General features: G+C 39.9%; 1 protein-coding gene across 1 annotated transcript in view; it reads right to left on the bottom strand.

Annotated features, from left to right (window-relative positions):
* fig4a (FIG4 phosphoinositide 5-phosphatase a) overlaps nucleotides 1-20369 on the bottom strand; it is a 33451-nt gene that overhangs the window by 7263 nt on the left and 5819 nt on the right. The window contains exons 5-21 of the mRNA XM_056428127.1: nucleotides 19988-20144; nucleotides 19334-19384; nucleotides 18933-19096; nucleotides 18086-18214; nucleotides 16433-16533; nucleotides 15443-15605; nucleotides 13455-13552; nucleotides 10103-10236; nucleotides 9197-9313; nucleotides 8174-8219; nucleotides 7533-7681; nucleotides 7128-7294; nucleotides 4247-4385; nucleotides 2820-2878; nucleotides 2122-2269; nucleotides 1609-1692; nucleotides 660-858 (exon numbers count right to left, since the gene is read on the bottom strand). Coding sequence (XP_056284102.1) covers nucleotides 660-858; nucleotides 1609-1692; nucleotides 2122-2269; nucleotides 2820-2878; nucleotides 4247-4385; nucleotides 7128-7294; nucleotides 7533-7681; nucleotides 8174-8219; nucleotides 9197-9313; nucleotides 10103-10236; nucleotides 13455-13552; nucleotides 15443-15605; nucleotides 16433-16533; nucleotides 18086-18214; nucleotides 18933-19096; nucleotides 19334-19384; nucleotides 19988-20144 — 2105 coding nt within the window. The remainder of the gene's footprint in view (nucleotides 1-659; nucleotides 859-1608; nucleotides 1693-2121; nucleotides 2270-2819; nucleotides 2879-4246; nucleotides 4386-7127; nucleotides 7295-7532; nucleotides 7682-8173; nucleotides 8220-9196; nucleotides 9314-10102; nucleotides 10237-13454; nucleotides 13553-15442; nucleotides 15606-16432; nucleotides 16534-18085; nucleotides 18215-18932; nucleotides 19097-19333; nucleotides 19385-19987; nucleotides 20145-20369) is intronic.

Here is a 20369-nt window from a genome sequence, read left to right as displayed (position 1 = left end):
ATGTACCTTGGATTTTTATTAAAATGTCGCTAAATAAAAGCTAGTTTTTGAGGAAGGCTCACCAAGCAACAGATGTTTTGTAGGTTTCATTAGTTTTTAAGGCTGCATGGTTATATCCGTATGTATATGTGCAGAGGGTTGAGTCCATTATACAAAGAGATGCAGAAGAAAGAGGAGGAAGTCCCACAACTCTCATCCTGTCCCTAAAGCGAATATTAACACAAACCCACGTCATTTAGACCCTCGGCTCTGGAAACCCCAGTCACAAAAGCTGATTACTTCCATCTGACACAAACATAAACACATAACTTTTTTCTTTGTTGGCTCAGGGGGGAGTGGGAGGAGAAAAATACAATTAGTGGAATACTTAAATTGGGATGCAAAATGCTATTGACGTCCAAAATACATCAAGTGGCATAAACTGGGATGAAATTTCCCAGAGGTCTTAAGAAAAGATTTCACATCTTCAGATCATTAGATGATCTCATTCGAGGGTCTGCTTTGTTTCCTCCATATTAAACAACTTAGATTTCAATTTAGATTGACTTGTGTTTTCACCTTGAAGAGTTTTAAATCTAATCTAGTAAATGTGTTTCCTTGATGTGAATATGTTCATCCATCTCCAGCCGTTGGTGCTCAGATGCGTTGTGTTTTCATACCTCCTGTGGCCGAGCGCTCTCGCCAGACTCAGTTAGTAGTTTGATCGGCGTTGAGCGTTGGGACACGGAGCCGTCATCGTCGCGGTCCTCCTCCGAGTCGTCCTCCGATGTGCTGCTGATGGCCTCTTCACTCGGGGGAGGAGGGGCGCTCGCTGCAGTTTTCCTCTGGAGCAGCGTCTCCTCCTTACTGCTCTTGTTGCTGCACATATCCACAAACGGCCACAACGATTAACATAACATGCAAGGACACAAACAATGAGCGAGTTGGTCATCAACTGTCGTATGTATAGTTTCGAAGAATATTTGCTTTTCTATGTTATGAGACCAGATATCAAGCAGCAGGACCCGAGTGTTTTAGGGGGTCGGCTGTAATTGTAAGGCTAATATTGTCAATATTTTTAATTTAAAGAGTAATTTCACTTATTTTCTGATCTCTATGTGTGGCTTGTTTTGGCAAATATTTAAAATCACACTGAATCGTTTTATCAAGAGAAACATATTTTATTGTTATTGTAACTGTTATTGTGTGGACCCCCAGAAGATGAGCGACTAGTTTGAGTAAGCCAACAGGAAACCAAATACAGTATTAGTATTCATCATCATCGAAGCAGGACAGAACATCAGAGTGGTCAGGTGGAGTGGAGTTTACGCTGTACTGCAATAATGTGGAGACAGGTAGGAGTCATCAGCACATGATGTTTCAAATCGAGGAGCCATGTTGTCATGGTATGTGGTGTGTGTGTGCAGGAGAACAAATATATGCACACACACACAGTTCATCAAAAGGTGACAGGGAAAAGGACAGGGCCTTGTTTTTGGTAACTTGAGAGCACAGTGTCAAATGAAGCCATGTGTATGAGGACACGGTGACATGGTATTTATTACATAAATAAACCACCAACCAAAACATCACAAATGTGGACATGTACATAACCTGACATGCACTCACCCCAGCACGGACTTTCCTGTTTCCTCTGGCTTGCGAACGGTGAATGGGCTTGGATCCACTCCAACAGTCTTGGGCATGAATTCCCTTTAGGAGGACAAATTAGAAGGGAAAACATGAGCTGACAACCTGCAGTCACATCACAATAACAGTGAATTAATGTTTGGTACACTATTTATCAAAGTCGTTTCCCAGAAATCAAATCCGGGACAACTTGCCAATGTCAACAGACATTTCACGAATGTTTAAAGGTGCTAAATTAGAAATTCTAAGCATTAATATCGCAGCACACAACTTTACGCCATGTCAAGATATAGTGAACTTATGGCGTCAGCTTTCACCATATTGAGAGCCCAGCAGATGCAATAGCTCGATCATAGATATGGTCCGAATTTAGCACCTTTAAGCAATAACATTGTAGTTGCTGTAAACGCGTCTCTGCTTTTACATTACAACCCAGTCCATTTCTAAATCTCATAGCTCAACTAAATATTTGATGGTGTAATGTGTATTCACCGTGTAGAGTTGGTCATGGCGATGCCGAAGGTGTCATCGAAGGAGGTAAGCTCATACGGTTTGAAGAATTCTGTGTAGATGTCAATACTCTCCTCAAAGCGGTTCGCTCTCTTCACTTTGACCTTCTTCATGTTGGCCTCACAGGAGACTGCACATGGGAGAAATCAAACACGCAGAAACAACGTTTAGAGGCATTAATACACATGCTTAATATATAAATCTGGGGATATTTTGGAAATATGTTCTATGAAAACATAAATTCTAACAATGGATGTAATCTACTAATACATATCAGATGAGTAGCTAAAACCTGATAAAGCTTATCCATCTGTAAAAAACGATACAAAAAAATAGTCACATTGTTGGACTGGGTGACATGTTTTTTCATTATGAAGATCTCCCATACACGTTTCCCATAAATACTCCCTATTTCACTAATTTTTCAGATAATTCAAAAGTCCGCCACAAATACAGTATTTGCACCCATTTGCTAACAACTTTATTGTTTTTAAGAACCAGTTTCCCCTAAAAATGGCGGCAATTGTAAATTCACACAAACATAAGATAATTCCTATTCCTCCATCTTGAACCTTAATGAGAATAAACAACTTCGATACTTTGATTAATACGGATCAATGTATTCATCCATTACACATTACGGATACTGTAGAGATCATTGATTATATTATAATAGATACCTTCATCATAGGCCACAGGAAGGTAGGACAAGATCCCTGCTGACCACCACAGTGTGTAACTGGAGACAGACAAGATACACAAATGTATAAAACTTCCAGCAATATATCAATGTTACTGTTTATCAATATCTTGGTGTGAGATTAGCTGTCATTTTAGATTAGGGATATCATAATATGGCATTAGAGTTGTGTCTCCTTCACATAACCTAGATATAAAGTTAGCTTGACTGAACCACTCACTGTACAATTCCTGAATACATCAGCCTTTCATACAATATTACCAATTTGTGTGAAAGCACCGATAATGAATTAGTGTGTGATGTGTTACTTTGGTGAGTTTGAGAGAAAGAGTGTGGCAGCAGAATTAGTTTGGGCCAGAAAACTGGGTCTAGTTTTATGTAAGCATGAAGACAATAGAGAACTAGAATGGGCACTCGGTAGAGCGCATACCTTCGCATATCACAAGATTGGGCATTGAATTATGAACATTTTGGCATTAGTTGCATGCCAATTGGACAAAAATGTATCGTGCTATGGTAAAAAAAGAGTTTGACCTTTCCATGACCTTGACCTTGACCTTTGACCCGATTGATCCCAAAATCTAATCAAATGGTCCCCGGATAATAACCAATCATCCCACCAAATTTCATGCGATTCAAGAACATTTTGACCTGTTCATGACCTTTGACCTTGACCTTTGACCCGATCGATCCCAAAATCTAGTCAATTGGTCCCCGGATAATAAACAATCATCCCACCAAATTTCATGCGATTCGGTTCAATACTTTTTCAGTTCTGCGAAAGATTTTGACCTGTTCATGACCTTTGACCTTTGACCCGATCGATCCCAAAATCTAATCAACTGGTCCCCGGATAATAAACAATCATCCCACCAAATTTCATGCGATTCGGTTCAATACTTTTTCAGTTCTGCGAAAGATTTTGACCTGTTCATGATCTTTGCACAGAATGGTTTCACCGCTGATCATGTGTGGGCGGCTTCACGATAAAATGGTTTAATGTGATTTTACATTGGCCCTGAGAAAAACATAATTAAAAAAACTCAATTTAAATACGTTGGTCGAGTAATCTGGACAACGTCTCGGGTTGTGGCTGTAAAACATGAAGCAAACCATAGGAGTGCCACGCACGTTTACACATCAAGGCCAAAGCTCTTTAATCCAGATAAAAAGGACGCTTGATAGCAACAGAGTGGAATGACCATAACATTGATTAAATATAAAAATCATTATTCTAAGAAAACACCTTTTATGTCTGAAGGGGCTCCCAAAAGCCTGCAATCGCTTTTTTAAATGTTTCCTCCACATTTGCGGTATGTAACAGCAACTAAGGTATCCAGATGCACACATGTGTGTGTATACAGCAAGTAGTTGTGTGTTTGTAAGTGTACAAATATGAGTGTTTACCTGCGTCTGTCTTGGGGGAGAGCCATGCTGTTCCTCTGATGCAGGTAGAAGTCCGTGGGCAGCTCCCACAGGTGTGGCTTACACTCTGATGGCTGGTAGACTTGGAGAAACAAGTTGATGGCATCCTGTCTGTCAGCATCTAACAAAAGAAAGGGATTATATTTAGTAAATATTCAAGCAAGAGTTATAAGACAATAATAAGATGAGGAACTATTCCATTCCATTATCCAAACTGCTTATCCTGTTTAGGGTGGCGGGGAGCTGGAGCAGAGCCCAGCTGACACACTGGGCAAAGGCAGGTTCACGTCATGCAGCATATATATATATTAGGGCTGTCAATCGATTAAAAAAAATTAACTAATTAATCGCACATTTTGAAATTCATTAATCACGATTAAAAGTTTTCTTTTTCTTTTTAAAGACAAAACTTCACACAGAGCTATATTTTCAAAGAGGCTCCTACCTATAAAGTGCCAGCGAGGTATTTAATATTGTGGATGATAAATTGTTTCTTCAGTGAAACATCCAGATTAGTAAAAAAAAAAGAAGTATATTTGGACAACAGCAGAACCAGTGGCCTTGGTAAACTGACTGACATTCACATATGTCACGTTAACCCTCTGGAGGCTGGGCTCATGTTCTCGATTTTACAAAAAAATGTAAATTCACCTTTTTAAGGCGTTTTCATATGACACATACCCACGTGTTATACATCAAACATTCCAGAACAATCTCAGCTCTATTCAATGAGGCTCATTGTCCTCGCGCCGTGTTCTCTGGTTCTCTGACTGACAGGTTGCTAATGAGCCTCACCTGTGAGGTGGGAGGTCCTTTGTGATTTACTGAGTGTTCATTGGTTGTTTTTTTTGCTAAATGTTGACAGACAAATTGATTGACAAATCACGGTGAAGGTTTCGTGTGACGAGTTCTTTCCGCGCCGCCTCACCCGACACGTCGCCCCTTCGTTCCTCTGTGTATCGGAGGGGGAGACGGGAGGAAGGAGGAGCAGGAGGAAACCCGACTGATTCATCCAGGAGTTTAAACTGATTTCTGCTCCTTATTTTCACGGAGAAATAATTGTTTTAAAAATGGAAACAGTGTTAAACCGTACTGCCGCGGTTTGACACTCAAGAGTGTAAAAACTTCAACGAACACCGGAAGTAAACAAAGTTGCGTTAAAATATTTTAGTGCGTTAACGCGGCCAAATTAATCGCATAGATTAACGCGTTAACGCTGACAGCCCTAATATATATATATGCTGTTATTAAGTGTGCAGTTTGTAGAATATTGGCTATTTCTGTATTATAGTGTGTGTGTGTGTGTGTGTGTGTGCGTGCGTGCGTGTGTTGCCTCATAAAAGCTACTTGACATTTCAATCAGAATAAATATTCTGCCTCTTTTCCAGCTCTGCTCTGCAACCAATGATTCCATTTTTCAAAATGAAGTGAATGAGAAGAGTCAAAAGCAAAGTCGACTTAAAGGTCAAGTAGCACCTGTCCATGACTCCCGACTTAAAGGGTAACTCCAGTATTTTATAACCAGGACCCCATGTTTCCATATTTTTGTATCTAACTTACTAATAGGAACAACTGTTCCTCGATTTAGTTCAGCATGCATTGAGCGAGAGCCGAGTAAACGGCAGCTGCTCACAGACTGCAATGCATCAGCCTATCGGGGTCATTTACGTCACTAAAATGTAAAAACGTTACATTGACGCTGAGTCATTGCCCTCACCGCTTGTTTTTCGCAGCTACTGTTTGCAACATGCTCCCTCGATAAAGGACAAATTTCAAAAATCGTTGTCCCCTTTAAATCACAAAGACACAAAATCATGGGGGAAATACCAAATGCACCTTTAATACACAGTACACAATCTTTCTCTTTATAACTGGGGCTTCAGATTCTACCTGTTGATGTGGACCAGTCACTAGTGTGTTGTAAAAACACTTTGAATACAGACATGCACATTTTCATCAACCTATTGTGTCTACCTACTAACGACGGTGTCATTTACAAATATTAGAAATCCGAATTGCAAGCAAAGCCAAGTACTAATTGCCAATTAGATCTTAGTCGTGAATTACAAGAGATAAAAACAAATTAGCAATCCATCCTCTCTAGATAATATTGGAAATCAAATGTCCTCAAAATATCCCTTTTTGCAGTTGTTGACAATAATTTAAGAATTTGTATTAAAAGAAAGAACAAGTCATTCAAAATTATTTTATTTTATTTTGTATTTTGTGTTCAGGGTTTGTGAAGTGCTCCATGCCATGTGCTGGGGTACATTTTCCCAATTCAAAGTTACAACTAGACTATTTAGATGGGATGGGAATACACCATCACCAATCAGTCTTACACAACTGAACAGAGCGGAGTTTAGCTCCAAATGTGATTTCGCTATAAAAGCTCACCATGTCAAAGCTAACAGTCTGAGTCTTTTGGCTTATCTTGCTGACACAACATATAGAGTCAAACTGAAATAAGACTGCGCAAAGTTACCAGATTAGAGTTTTCGATAGTTTTACTCAGTTTTCTGAAAAATTCAATATCTTCAAGACTATTTATGAGAAAATACTTTGGGGTTTGCCTTGGAATAAACTGTGCATTATGAGGACCTTTTAATGTGAATATGAGTTTTGTGTTGGTTTATTTATCTATATATCACCCGAATGTACTGTGTATAATCTACAGTATACGTGCATTCAAAGGATGAGTTAAAGTTTCTGTGGTAACCTTGAACATTAGGGTTTCCCAGGGTGGGTGTGGTGTATTAGCTAAAATGGAAGGAGTAGGGTACACATGATCAAAATGAGAGGTTAGTGACCTATATTATCATAGAGCCCCTTCATAATTTTTTTGTGTGTGTAAGAAACGCACCTGAGAAAGCGTTGCTGTAGTAGCGCGACAGTGTCTGCATGATGTCTTTCGAGTGTTGTGTCCAGGGAGCGATCTTGCGGTAGGTCTTGACCCTGTGGACCAGCTGGGAGCCGCCGTACTGCAGCGACAACGTGTCTCCATGGTCCTCATACAGCTCCTCAAACAACCTTAGGCAGAAGGTGGGGCGAGTGTGAACATTGGATTTTGTGCAGCAAAAAGGGCTACAATAGCGATTATTTTTGCTGTCACAATTCTTAGAAAAATCTTAGAGTTTTTAGACATTGTATATACAGTATATATATATATATTTCTATAGTGACAATCATTTTTCCTTTTGTTTAAAACACCTACAATATACCAAATGTGTTTAAAATGTATTTGAGCTACAGCTAAATATATGCTTACCTCACACAGTCAGTATCAAACTGGAGTTTGGGCTTGTCAATCATTCCCAGTGCATAAAGCTGATAGGCCAGGGCACATTTCCCCACCATGAACTGGGCCGTGTTGGTCCGATCCAGACAGTCCACGCAGTTGGTCCGCAACACACCAGTCTACAACAACAACGGCTCATAAAACCCACTGATGGCACTTCATGACCAGGATATGAAAGTATGTATGTAGTCAGACACATACGACACACAACGGTTATTATTGGAGGATCAATAGCAAACATATCTCCATGCTTTTACCTTCTGTAAGTGGTGGCCATTAGATTGCTGTTACAGCGTCAATCATTTTCAGAAGATCACTGTATGTCAGGGTCTCCATGAAGACCTCATTGTGCAATTAAATGCATTGGCCTAGTTTTGGAGGCACAGCAATGAAAGCTGAGCTGCTTTTAAATAAATATTCAATGGCCTAGAAATCTCTCTGCCCTGAAACAATTTGTGGGCTTGTTGTTACCTCGTATAACTCAGTTGATAAAGAGTCTCCATTAGTTAACACAACTATGTTGTTTTATTTTACCCATGTGCAAAAGCAGCAAGTGAGATACAAACTGGGGAGGAAATGTGAATTGCTCAAGTATTGTTATTTGTACATACCTGCACCCGTCCGGTGGCTGTGATGTGTCCTCCCAAATCTCCCCACCTGAAAAATTACATTTAAATCAACTTAAAGAATAAAATACTGGAACCAGAGAAAAGGCATACAAGTGCACATATCAATGATATACTTCTGCCGGCATATTTATTAAGTGTGATCACTGTTATAATAGCCATTTCAAGGCTGAAAAAAATGGACGAGATACAAACATGCAGCGCAATAATGTAAACAGAGGGAGCCTCACTAGGACTATTGTACAGACAGAGACAGACAGCTGGCAGCCAGTTGGCTTCGCTAAGCAGAAAGACAGGGAACATTAAGTGCAAATAAAAGTGCATGCCTAAAAGTTGCTTCCCGGGCGCATCACTGCAGCCCACTGCTCCTTAATAACTAAGGATGAGTTAAATGCAGAGAACTAATTTCCCCTTGGGGATTAATAAAGTATATATCTCTTATCTATTTTATCTATCTATCTTATCTCTTAAAAGCAAGAAGGGTCTGATAAGAGCAAGATAATATACATACATATCTCTGATTAGCTTCATTAAAGTGAGCATACAGGATGTGTAGAAGTGTGAGTGTGTGACTATGTATAACAAAGAAAGCGAGATGGCATTGGGGAATGCAAAGGAAAGGGTTGTAAGTGCTTGTTAGGGCTTAGTCGTTGGGTTATGTAACCGAATGGTAATGTTGGGTGAGTGTGAGTGAGATTCTCTGCGACAAAACTGTCATCAGGCATGATTAACATTAAGAATTCATATCTGGAGAGTTTCCAAATTAAGCTGTGGCGATAAATGTATGATTTTGAATGTGTATGACAGGAAAATGGATGACACATCACCAACCAATGAAAAAACAAGTCTGAGATGCAAATGCAGGAAAGACAGTGAGACAGGGAACAAGGACACCTTCTCTCATATCACTGGTACCTTCTCTCTAGTCAACTCGATGTGACCTCCAATTATCAAAAGTGTCTTCTTGCTGTGTGTGTGTGTGTGTGTCAGCGTCGAGGATAAGTTTACCTGTCATCTGGTCTGATGGTATGACAGTAGAAGTCGGAGCGATTACTGAAGAAACCTGTGCGCTTCACCACGTTCTCTGCTATCATGCTCAGACGGTCCAGAACGTTGCACAATTTACTAAGAGAAAAAGAACAGGAAAGATCATAATCACATTTGTTTCCTGCAGCTGTAGCTGAGTCACAGTGATGATGTATAATACCGTTCTCTTTTTCCATTTATTTTTAATGCATTAACAAAAAAGACCACATTCTGGGGGCTTTCACACTAAAAACAAAAAGGTGCAACATTTCACTCAGATGGGCCGTTCTTTCCGATGGAGAGCACTGCCTACATTTTTCAGTTCAATCAAAATGAACAATGGAACTCTGTCATTGACGGGAGGCAATATTAACAAGTGTACCATGGCCAGAGAGAAGAATTACCGAAAAGTTAATTTTGAGCATCTGTGAATTCATAAAAATCCATAACTTTACTCTAAAATACTAGAAAGGAGAAGAATATTGCAAAATGAGTATTGTAATTATTTACATTCAGATGTAGTTTGTAGCATGCTAGTTAGCCACTTTGAGCTGCTCTTCATTCTCCACATTAGTTCGCACAAACTATTCACTATTGCTCATTTGTTCTTAAATCACCATGAATCATACTGGATGGACCTCTAAAATATAAATCAAAGAAAAATTTAAGATCGAATTATGTTAATGATCATCTGAAGTTTGTCTAATTCTGGAAAATAAATGTCCAGTTTCCTTTACATTTCTTTTACTAATATTTCAGTCCTGCTTTTTGTTAATGACTAATGACAGAGCGAGGGATTCTTTTTTTCCAGTGAGTTAGACATTCTGCAACACAAACAACTTTTCAGCTAATTTAAACTCACTACATTGGCATATTTACAGTCCCCACCTCTTGGTGTAGCGGGCCATGTCCCAGGCAATGTAGTCGATGCCGTTTTCTGGTGGAAGGAACTGATTTAGGTTGATCACGGCTGGGTAGAGCTCTTCACTCAGAATCCTCTCATGTTTCCTCTTCTCTCGTTTCTGTAGCACAATGGAGAGAAATACATGTATCACATGTATGACACACTCTCCCACCCTGAGAGTGAGAACATTAGTACCATTAGGACACCAGCACATATATAGCCTGACATGTGAGATTAACTCAGGTCTTCTCTGCAGTCGTCTCGGAGAAGAATAGAGCTGTGAGAAACCATCTGGGTCCATGCAGAGTTGGGCAAAAGCAATATGTTGTGTAAAGCATCGGAGGAAGGACAGGCTCTTCAGGTAGATGAGCAATATATAATAAGAATTAAAGTTGTGCGGGATAATTTTGCAAATTGAATCTCCAGAGAGAGAGATTAAGGGGTGAAATGGTGCCAAGGGGTCAAGTTTGAGACCACGTAGATGTATAGCTCAGGTGAACATTATTCCTGATTTCATACACAAATGTTTCAAGCAAAACACTTTTTTTATTTAAAATCACAATATCTGATTAACTTTATTGCTGTTATTTTTATGGTTTTTCAAGTCTAGATATTTAATAAATTGATTAACGGGGAAACAAAATATGTTTGGTCATAAAACATAGTCAAATAGTCCATTAAGGTATTACTCCATTAACTTTTTTCTTCGCACATTATGCCTTTTTGATTGATCACCTTGGGTGTTAATGGGTTTGAAGCATCATTTAGCAGCTCACATCTGCATCAACACATCCAGCAGTGGCAAAGCAACCGGTCAGATTACCGATGCATTTCCTATCCCTTTCAGAGAGGGGGTGTCATACAGTCTGGTGCGCACACGCACACAAATGCACGCACACACTTACTCATGTCTCAGATGAAATATGCTACTTGTGCACAAATACTTAAAGTACATACAGTACCAGTCAAACGTTTGGACATACACGCCAACAAAGCTTGATTCACATGGAAGGAAAAAGTTATTTTCCTGTATAAATTGCACAAAGACGCCTGAAAAACAGGTGTGTTAATATTACCAGCTACTCAATAGAAATAGGTTAGTCTAGGGTTCGCAGTATTGGAATTGGATCCATCAATAGCAGATGGACGAAATATGGACAAACAAATCACAGTGTAAAACTATTCAATCCCACCACTGAGTAGACTGCATTTAAAATATGTAGAGCCCAACGGCACCGTTGAGATTCAAGAATGAGCTTGGGTCATTTATTTATGCAATGTAAAAATTACATTGTGTAAATTAAACTCTTTTTGTCTCTAAAATAGTCAGCATTGAAGGAAAGAAAAACCAGCAACATAATAGGTGAGTCCAAACTTTTGACTGGTACTGTACATCTGCTGTTCACAGTAATAATCAGGACTATAGGTGTGCAAAGGTTCAGTCACAGATCATAAATAACAACATGAGTACAAACAAATCAGAATGGGGCTGGTCATGGCCACCAAATGTATAGGTTTGCATAGTATAATGATGTGCTTTAGGATTAACGTTTATCTGGTCTCATCTTTTAGTGAAAAGCAATCTCCGGTTCACATGCTTGGCCACGTGCTCTCTTCCTCTTCACATACGGACATGCACCGACCCAGGACCAAACCGTGCACCCCTCCCGGTGTGACACCGCCACGCCAACCCCAGTTACCACAGGGAAGCGATGGACCGTCATGATTTCATGGTCGATTGTCAAATCCTTCCTCGTTCTATCTCTGAGATAAGAGAGAGGGTGTCTCCTCCCTTCCTCCGCACAGTCTGCACATATCACATGGCTGAGGATCTGGTGTGACTCTCAGGTGAGAAAGGCAAGGCAGCACCTCAGGAGAACAGCAGCTGAGGATCCTTTGGAGTCCCTTCTCTCCTTCTGTCAGGGAGCTGACAGCCCACAGGACAGCCAGCCTGGCCAGCCTGGTTTGGCAACTGCTCCGCTCAGGACAGGAGAGAAGAGAGAGAGAGGCTCGGCACTAGGCTAGCGCAGGACCACTCCCACCCCTGCCACACCTGCCAGACCAGTAGGTGCAGAACCAGAGCGAGGATCTGAAGGAGGATCCCACCCTAACAACAGACTGTTTCAGCTGCTGCGGTCAGGCAGGCGCCTGTCACGCAAGGCTCAGAAGAGAGACTGAGACGGAGTTTTCTTTCCTCATCAGGGATTGTGAACTCTCCCACCTCCACCCACCCCATAGACAAGACCCAACTCTAGGGCACACCACACCACACACACACACACACACACACACACACTTGTTGTGTTGTTTTGTTTTTAAAAATAAATGTACTTGTTGCCTTGCCCTTTCCTGCTAGCATTGCCACTTTTTTATTTCACACACTGTGTGTGTGTATGTGACAAATAAAAACATCTTGAATCTTGAATCTTGTTGCGTGTGCGGACCTCTGAGGCCTGTGATTGGTCCTTCGCCTTACTCTCGCCCTTGTGACTGACAACGTGAGCTTGAAACCAAAGAATGTATGGCTCTGTGCTGCGTGTGTGCGTGTGTGTGTGTGTGTGAAGAGGCAATGCAAAAAATGACAGCTGGAGCAGTAGAGAACAGAGTTTCACTCAGGGATGAAATGAATAGTAATCAACCTTTTGTTTATTTCTATGTATTTTCTTAACATGGGATGGCTTTAAAGCATTTTATTAGGGACATACTTTTCAAAGCTCCTTCATAACCATTTCTTGGGATTTCATTATTTCTTGTAATATGTTTAATAATTTAAGAGCAGTTGGATGATTAATGCTTATTTTACAGTAACATAATGTGAAAGGTTTTTGCAGGCGCGAGTGCAGCTACTATTACTACTTCCCTTTTATCATTGCTGTGTGCAGTTTCAAAGCAATAGAGTAAGATCAAAAGTTAGAAGTTACAGGTTCAACTGTAAGTAATCACAAACCTCTAAAATCACACATAATTATTAAAGTTTCCACAACAAAAACACTCACCCCCAATAATTCCAAAAACAGATAACTACATATTAATACTGTCCAACTTGCAATTTAATGTGGTGACTTGTTACACAGCAACACATGAATAAAGGCTGCAAAATTATTAACTACCCGTTTCTGATCAATTTAAATCAAACCCAACATTAAGAGGCATAATGATTTCCTGTGGTGGACACTTTTATAAAGTCCAGTTCACAGCGGTTTCATTTTACAGCATAATGTAATCACATGTACAGCTTGAAACAACGAGAAGCTTGCTTATGATATTGTGAAAAGATATTATTATCAGTGTGTGTGTGTGTGTGTGTAAGAGTGTGTGTGTGTGTGTGTGCGTTACCTTGACCAGGTTGAGGATGATGATCGGAGAGCCAAAACGCTGCAGCATCTGGTCGAAATGGAGCGCAGCCACGTGAGCATATGGGTCAGCTTGATCCACTGTAAGAGAAGTCAAACACATTGTTTAGTATTGAGGTAATTTATGGTGTCGCATGTAGGTGGTTGAAGTGACAATCTTAAAGATGTTTTATTTAAGTTATGTCTGTTAAGTCACTCTCTGTCATTGATCACCATTTCATGCAGTCAAATCCATCACATTCTTTATTTTAAACTCGTGTTTGATGCCTCCGCCTGCAGAGCCGCACACCGGCTTTGGACCGGCGAAGCAGCCAGAAGAAAGATGAGAGGAAATAGGTCAGATTGTACGAACTGGTCAAAACTGACAATATAAACTGGAGCTCAAGCACACCGTTTTCACACCGCTACTTCATCATCACTTTGTCTATTGCACTTGTGGGAAGGGAATGTTAATGACGATGAGGGAAAGTCACCCAATTAAGGTCATCTCCTTCCCAACCAAGACATGTGTCCACATCAGAGCAATCCTGAAGACCTTACATACTGCATATACACTTACGTAACCACGAGTTCTGACAGTTGGGACAGGGACGAGGGAAAAGGTAATGCCTGATGGGAGAAGGACTCTATATTCACAGGCACGTCCCTCCCTGACCTAGATTCGTCTAACAGGTGTCAGTCTCTGCAGCCAGCATCACACTCACTAGGCTGCACCTGATTATGAAATGCTGAGGCTTCATTTCAGTTGCACAATACTCAAAGTGGTAGTTGACTAAGAAAGCACAGAGAGAAGTTAATACAACTGAAAACACAATTACTCATACGTTTTTGGAGGCAACATTTGCGTCAAAGTGAGTTTCTAATGTGTTCTTATTTGGAAGGAAAAATTAGTTGAGGAAAAACAGAAATCTCTTGCACTGGAAACTCGTCTACAAGCAACTGGCAAATGTTGTGTACAGTGTTGAGAAGTGAGGACCGGCAACTGGTTTTAAAGGAATAATAATACAATACATATTGGGAAAAAGGCCTATTCCTATTCCTAGGATTAGATGAGAAGACTGATCCCACTTTGTTGCTAAAATATCATTTCAAAGAGAAAGTGAACCAAGTATACCAATACCAAGGTCAAAATGTGTCAAACGCACAAATACTGTTCAAATATCACCTGACGATGCAAGAATTTGACAACATTTGGGAAATGTCAGATAAGGACTGTCTTTAAGGATCAAAGCAGGATGATGGGGTAATTTCATACACAGAGGGATCTCAAGGACACGCTCAGTGTCTCTATCTCACAGAAGTAAATGCCATCTGAGGATGAATTAATGGAACTGGGAGGGGGGCAAGATTATGATTTAATACAGGCATTGTACAGATGGAAGCCACAATATCTTCCTGCGTACACACACAGCAGTCTCCAATGTCATCAATTTCAGGGCCCTGGATTTGTGTTGTTATCCTGCTCATGAGACAAAAGATGTGTCCTGTTTTGACCCATTTCATTCTTTTTTTGTATCTGTGTCTCAGTGGGTGAAAGGAGTGTAAGGCCACTATTATTTTATTATTTCCCCACAAGGTTATTTCTGGTCACGAACAGCTGCTAGAATAAATAAATTGAGCATTATGAACTTAAAATCATAAAATTACTACTATGGTACTTTATGTCTGACCATTAAAAGAGAATATACCTGTATCTTTCATTTGTATCCGTCTTTATGTATCAGAGGAAAGTGGATATGACAATGATCTTCCAATAAAGCCGACAAAGCTTTGCCAACTAATGCAGGTGTTGAGCAGCATTAAAAGCCATCAATAATCCAAGCCATGAAAGCTTTTTTGGAAGATAATATAATGTGCATTGCAACAGTAATCACCCCTTAGATGTTCTTCCTAATTTGTTGCATTACATGTGGATTATATGTGATGGATCTCCATAAAATTGTCAAAATTAGTGTTCATCGAGAGTCTTACATCGTATTGGGGGTTTTGGCATCATGGTGGAGATGTCCTGGGACCAGTAGAGCGGGACTGAACCGCGCACCTGGACGTATGAGGAGTAACTTCCTGCTGTGAAAGACATCACTGAGGCATCATTGATGATCTGCTCCGTCTCAACCTCGTTAGCCACATCCCCCTGGAAAAAATAGAAACACAAAAAGATTGACAAAACAAGCTCACAAAAAAAGTAAATTTCATAAGTCTTCTGGATCTTTAAATCATATGACATGATCCTCATCAGCAGATGAGACTTGCCAAATTCTCAAAGATTTTTAGACGTTTAGATTTCTTATTTTTGAGCAATTCAATAATGACATTTGAACTTCAGCTCACAAGAAAACAGTGTTTAGAAGTCGCAATAGAAAATAATGGAACCAGAAACAGTTGTTGAGTGACTTTTCAGGAGCATTTGATCACATCACATGATGTTCACAAGCAGATCGACATGATCAAGGTCAACGCGAAAGAAAGCACTCGGGAACGGGAATTGTAACATCAACTAATCCGTCACATTAGAGTAAACTCCATCCGCTGTTTGACGTCACACAGCAGGATAGCCAAATGTATAATTGATCATATCAATAAGGGCGTTCAGGCCGCTGCTGTTATGCATGCTGACATAACTTATTGACCTAAATGAAACAAAGCCATCATTAATAATAGAAATAAACCTGTACTTTTCCCTGCTGTGACAAGTAAAACTGTCTCTTGCGATAAAGGCCAGTCAGTATGCTACAATAAAGCTTAATTTCAATTTCGTATAAAAAGTACTTTATTAGGCATTGACCACACTCGCAGAGATGTTTCTCCCACCTGCCCCACACACAGACACTCATGCATAGTGTAGGAAGAGGCCGCGGTTCAAATTAACCCCCCCGTGATCACCCTGAGTCCTCTCAATCATCCCGGTGGCCCTCAGCCTCTGCGATCTATTTTTTCCTGTTGCCTCGGCAACAGCTGTACCTCGCAGTTGGCTCCTCTTTTGAGGAAGCGAGTCCCGGCAAATTTGCTGGAGCGCCGGGCAATAAGGGTGATGTGAACCGGCCGGCCATAGATCAGAAGCTCTGCAGTTGGTAGGTAAAGGAGGAATAATAATAATAATATCATCACAACACACAATCATCTGGTTGTAGACATAAAGTAAGACACTCACAACATGCACTTATATCATAGGTGTTTAGTGTAGATTTATTTTACATCCGTACCACATTATTGTTATGGGCCTCATTCACATGCGATTATATATTTGGACAAATAAATCAGTAGAAACTTAAAATATACTGTATTGAAAATATGATCAATATTATTAATATCAGCATTATCATCCCCAATACAAACTCCAAATTACATGTAAGTTTGTAATATCCAGCAGACTAACTACTTCTGAGAACAACAAGTTAGCAATGGTCCCTTTTCCCCCATATTGCCTGTTTTTAAATATGTATTGTTTATTTTCTGCTTGCTTAAGTGTCTCCTGATGATCCAAATGTCTCTGTTGAGTCTCCTCTTATTCCACCCATCCATTCTCTAGTGCGCTCAAAAAACACTGATGAAGGCCAAACTGTTTCCAGGAATTGTCGAAACTCAAAGCGCCCCCGCGTCGTCACCTTGGCAACATGCTGTCTGATAAGACTGACAACAGTGTTGATAGCACCGCTGACTGTAAAGTGCAGCTTAGATGATTAGTTTATAATCCTACTGCAACTAAAAACCACAAACAGGTATAAAAAAAATGTAATTCCTTAAAATATGAATTACTGATGAAAAATAAAAGAGTAACTTGTTTTGACTGAAAGGCGTAAAAAAACACTGCATAATGTGATTTCTGCAAAGGATAATTGATGGGAAATGATTGAAATGTTAACCTAAGGCAGACTTTTACACTAATAAATCAGACTGTTTACTCAGTTCTAGCTCTAAGCTACTCTGCAGCCATTACCCATGCATCAACAGTACAAAAGCTTCTCAAGAAATCCAGAGGAAATTACTCATGTGGAGTGCAACACTAATCCCTGGTATGCAGCTTGTGTCATAACTTTAAAGTGTTGACACAAGTAGGAGTGAAATGAAAGACAAAAATAAATAAAATATGTTCGATGCATGTGAAAGTATAGGTTTGTCATCTATCTAAAAAAGAAAAAAACATGTGGCATATTTAATCAAATATGCACAATGCTGCTGCCTTCTCCCTGTAGATAACAGTTGGAGTGATTATGCAAGCGCTAGTGTTTACATATACCTATTAACCATTGCATTATTTTTAACACATCGCTTCAGTTTACTGGTGAATCACACTCTCGCTCAGAGTAATGTAATCCACGCGCTGTGATGGATACCGAGCAGTTCATCAAGTGATGCTGAAGCTGAGTGATGAGAGGGCGTGCAGACAAAGAACGACATGCTGAGAAACAACGCTGTGTCATCAAATCCGTCAAAGCTGACAGATGTTATGTCACAACAAGGTACTACACAATTTGCATGGGCCATTCTTTTTAAATCTAAAGCAACAATTGCATCATGTCATCTACAAAAACACACAGACACACAAACAAGAGCAACAGTCAAACAATTTTGCGATGCATGAACGAAACCGACTCGACAACTCTCAAAGGATACTGGACTGGCCGCAAAAGCCGTGGATTATATACATGAGCCAGTCATAATGCACGATGTCCTTGACTCGTTCCAGCAGCTTCCAATTCCACACGTACTTGTAGTACGGCTCATTCTGGAGGCCGTACACCACTGTAGCGGAAGAGATGTGTGTGGAAAAATGGAAAAATGTGGAACAAGAGCTTATATTACTGAATTACAATAAACATGCCAAAAATGACAGAAAACATCAGCCAAGGCAAGTTAAATAGATTTTAAAATATATGTCATTGGAAAAAACAGACAAACCCGCAGTAGAACAGACGATTGACACCTTTGACTGAGGCATATATCAGTGTTTCTCCATTTGTCTATGGGTGGGAGGATATTAATGGACTGGGATATATGGCCAACATCTTCGATCACAATATAGGTCATCTCAAGTCTTGACAACAATATATATCACAAAATATTATGTTTTCATGTAATTCAATAATAAAAAATGATATATGACATGTGAATTAAATACTTGACAAATGATAAGTAACAAGTATTTTGGCATTTACTTAAAAGGTATAATATGCAACAATTGACCAATATAAAAATGTCTGAATCATGAACCACTACAAGTTTGTGTGGTGGCGTCTGTAACTGCAGAGACATTGCCCTCTGCCTGTATTTTCTCTTTTCTTTTGCCACATTTGGACCCCACTTGAGGGGCATTGGCCGCTGCAGATACATACGTTGCTGTATGTATGCACTTTCCGGAAAGCAATTTGCTAGTTATGTATGTGCCGAAGCTTAAAGGGCCTCATCCAGACAATAGAACAAACACAATGAATATAAAGTCTGTTGAATAACATCCTCTCACCTTGTGTAGGCAGACCTTCATCTTCAAAGATGTCAAAGCTGTCATGCTTGCTCTGTTTTTGTACCTCTTCTTCAGTGGAGGAAGTTGGTGATGACCACAGTTCATACGGCCTCTGCAGCAAAGTCAGGTTGTACTGCAGCGAATGGCTCAGGTCATAGCTGTAGCTGCAAGGGACAACGGCAAAATCATTTGAAACAGATAGAGCCTGTACTCAGGAAAGGCCGAAGGAAAGGATCAACTAAACTAAAGCCATTACTCATACTCGTCTGAGCTCGAGGAATCATCACACATAACCAGCCGTGTGTTTATCTTGTAGAAATCTAACTTTTTATTGCATACTTTCGTTATATGTTGATGACTGAATGTTTTGAGAGAGAATTTAGACAGAGAATGTGCCTTACCTGAAGTAAAAGTTGCTGGATAAGTCCACATTCTGAAAGATCCGCACATACCTAGGAGAACACAAGATCAAGTCAGTCAAACGCACATCCGATAAGAAAAGAAAGTAAGAAAATAAGTCCTTCAGCTTTTATATTTGTCCATCTGGCGACAAAATGTCAGGACATTTGTGATGATTGACATAATACATTTATTAGAGATCTTACAAGGCAGTAATGTTATGGGCGTCGTAAATCTCTGCAATTTCTACCATCGGCTGCTGCCTTTAAGTTAAAGTGATGGCATGGAAATCTGACGGAAATGTTACTGGGTCCGACTTAAGATTGCCGTGGTGACTTTTATGTAAAAGTAGTGCTTAAAACATCAGATTAAAGTAAAAGGTTTCATGCCTGAAGCTTGTCTTCAATACCACTGTCCTTGTCTGTTTAGACTATGGTGTGTGTTTGAGAAAACAAATTAAAGCTCGACTATGTTGCAAAATAGCAGCTGCACTTTTCTTTTTATTGCAATGTTCATCAAATTAATTAGCTTTTATTCAGTGCCATAAGTGTGAGTATGCTTTAAAATGACTGGTGATAGTGTATAAATGAGTTTTAAAAATTAAAATTAAAAACACCAACAGCCCTAAGATCTTAAACTGCATTGTTATACGGTACCTCGCTTCATCCGTGTGTGCAACCCTGACCGAGTCATTGGGGATGTAGATCATGCTGGTGTCTTCAATTTTGTAGATGGAGTGGCCACCGATGTCAGCCATCTTTCTACGCTTGGTAATCAACACAATGTAGTACCCTTCGAGGAAACGTACAAACCCTGTGGAAATGATATACATATTTTTAGAATAAACTAGTCAAATGTTTATTTCAAGGAACATTTTGTCCCACCATAAGCCGAACAAAACCTGATATATTTATACAAGTCAATGCCACTACAGTTCAGGGGGGAAAGCCTTTGAGCAAACCATTTGTAGGTCAACCCTTCTGTTGGCTGCAAACCTTATGAATAGAAACAAGTAAACAGAACGGGTGGATCGTGAGT

Source organism: Pseudoliparis swirei, chromosome 12, assembly GCF_029220125.1.
Source record: "Pseudoliparis swirei isolate HS2019 ecotype Mariana Trench chromosome 12, NWPU_hadal_v1, whole genome shotgun sequence".
Taxonomy (NCBI): Eukaryota; Metazoa; Chordata; class Actinopteri; order Perciformes; family Liparidae; genus Pseudoliparis; species Pseudoliparis swirei.
The sequence above is the reverse complement of the archived record's forward strand: the minus strand, read 5'-3'. Positions and strand labels throughout refer to the sequence as shown.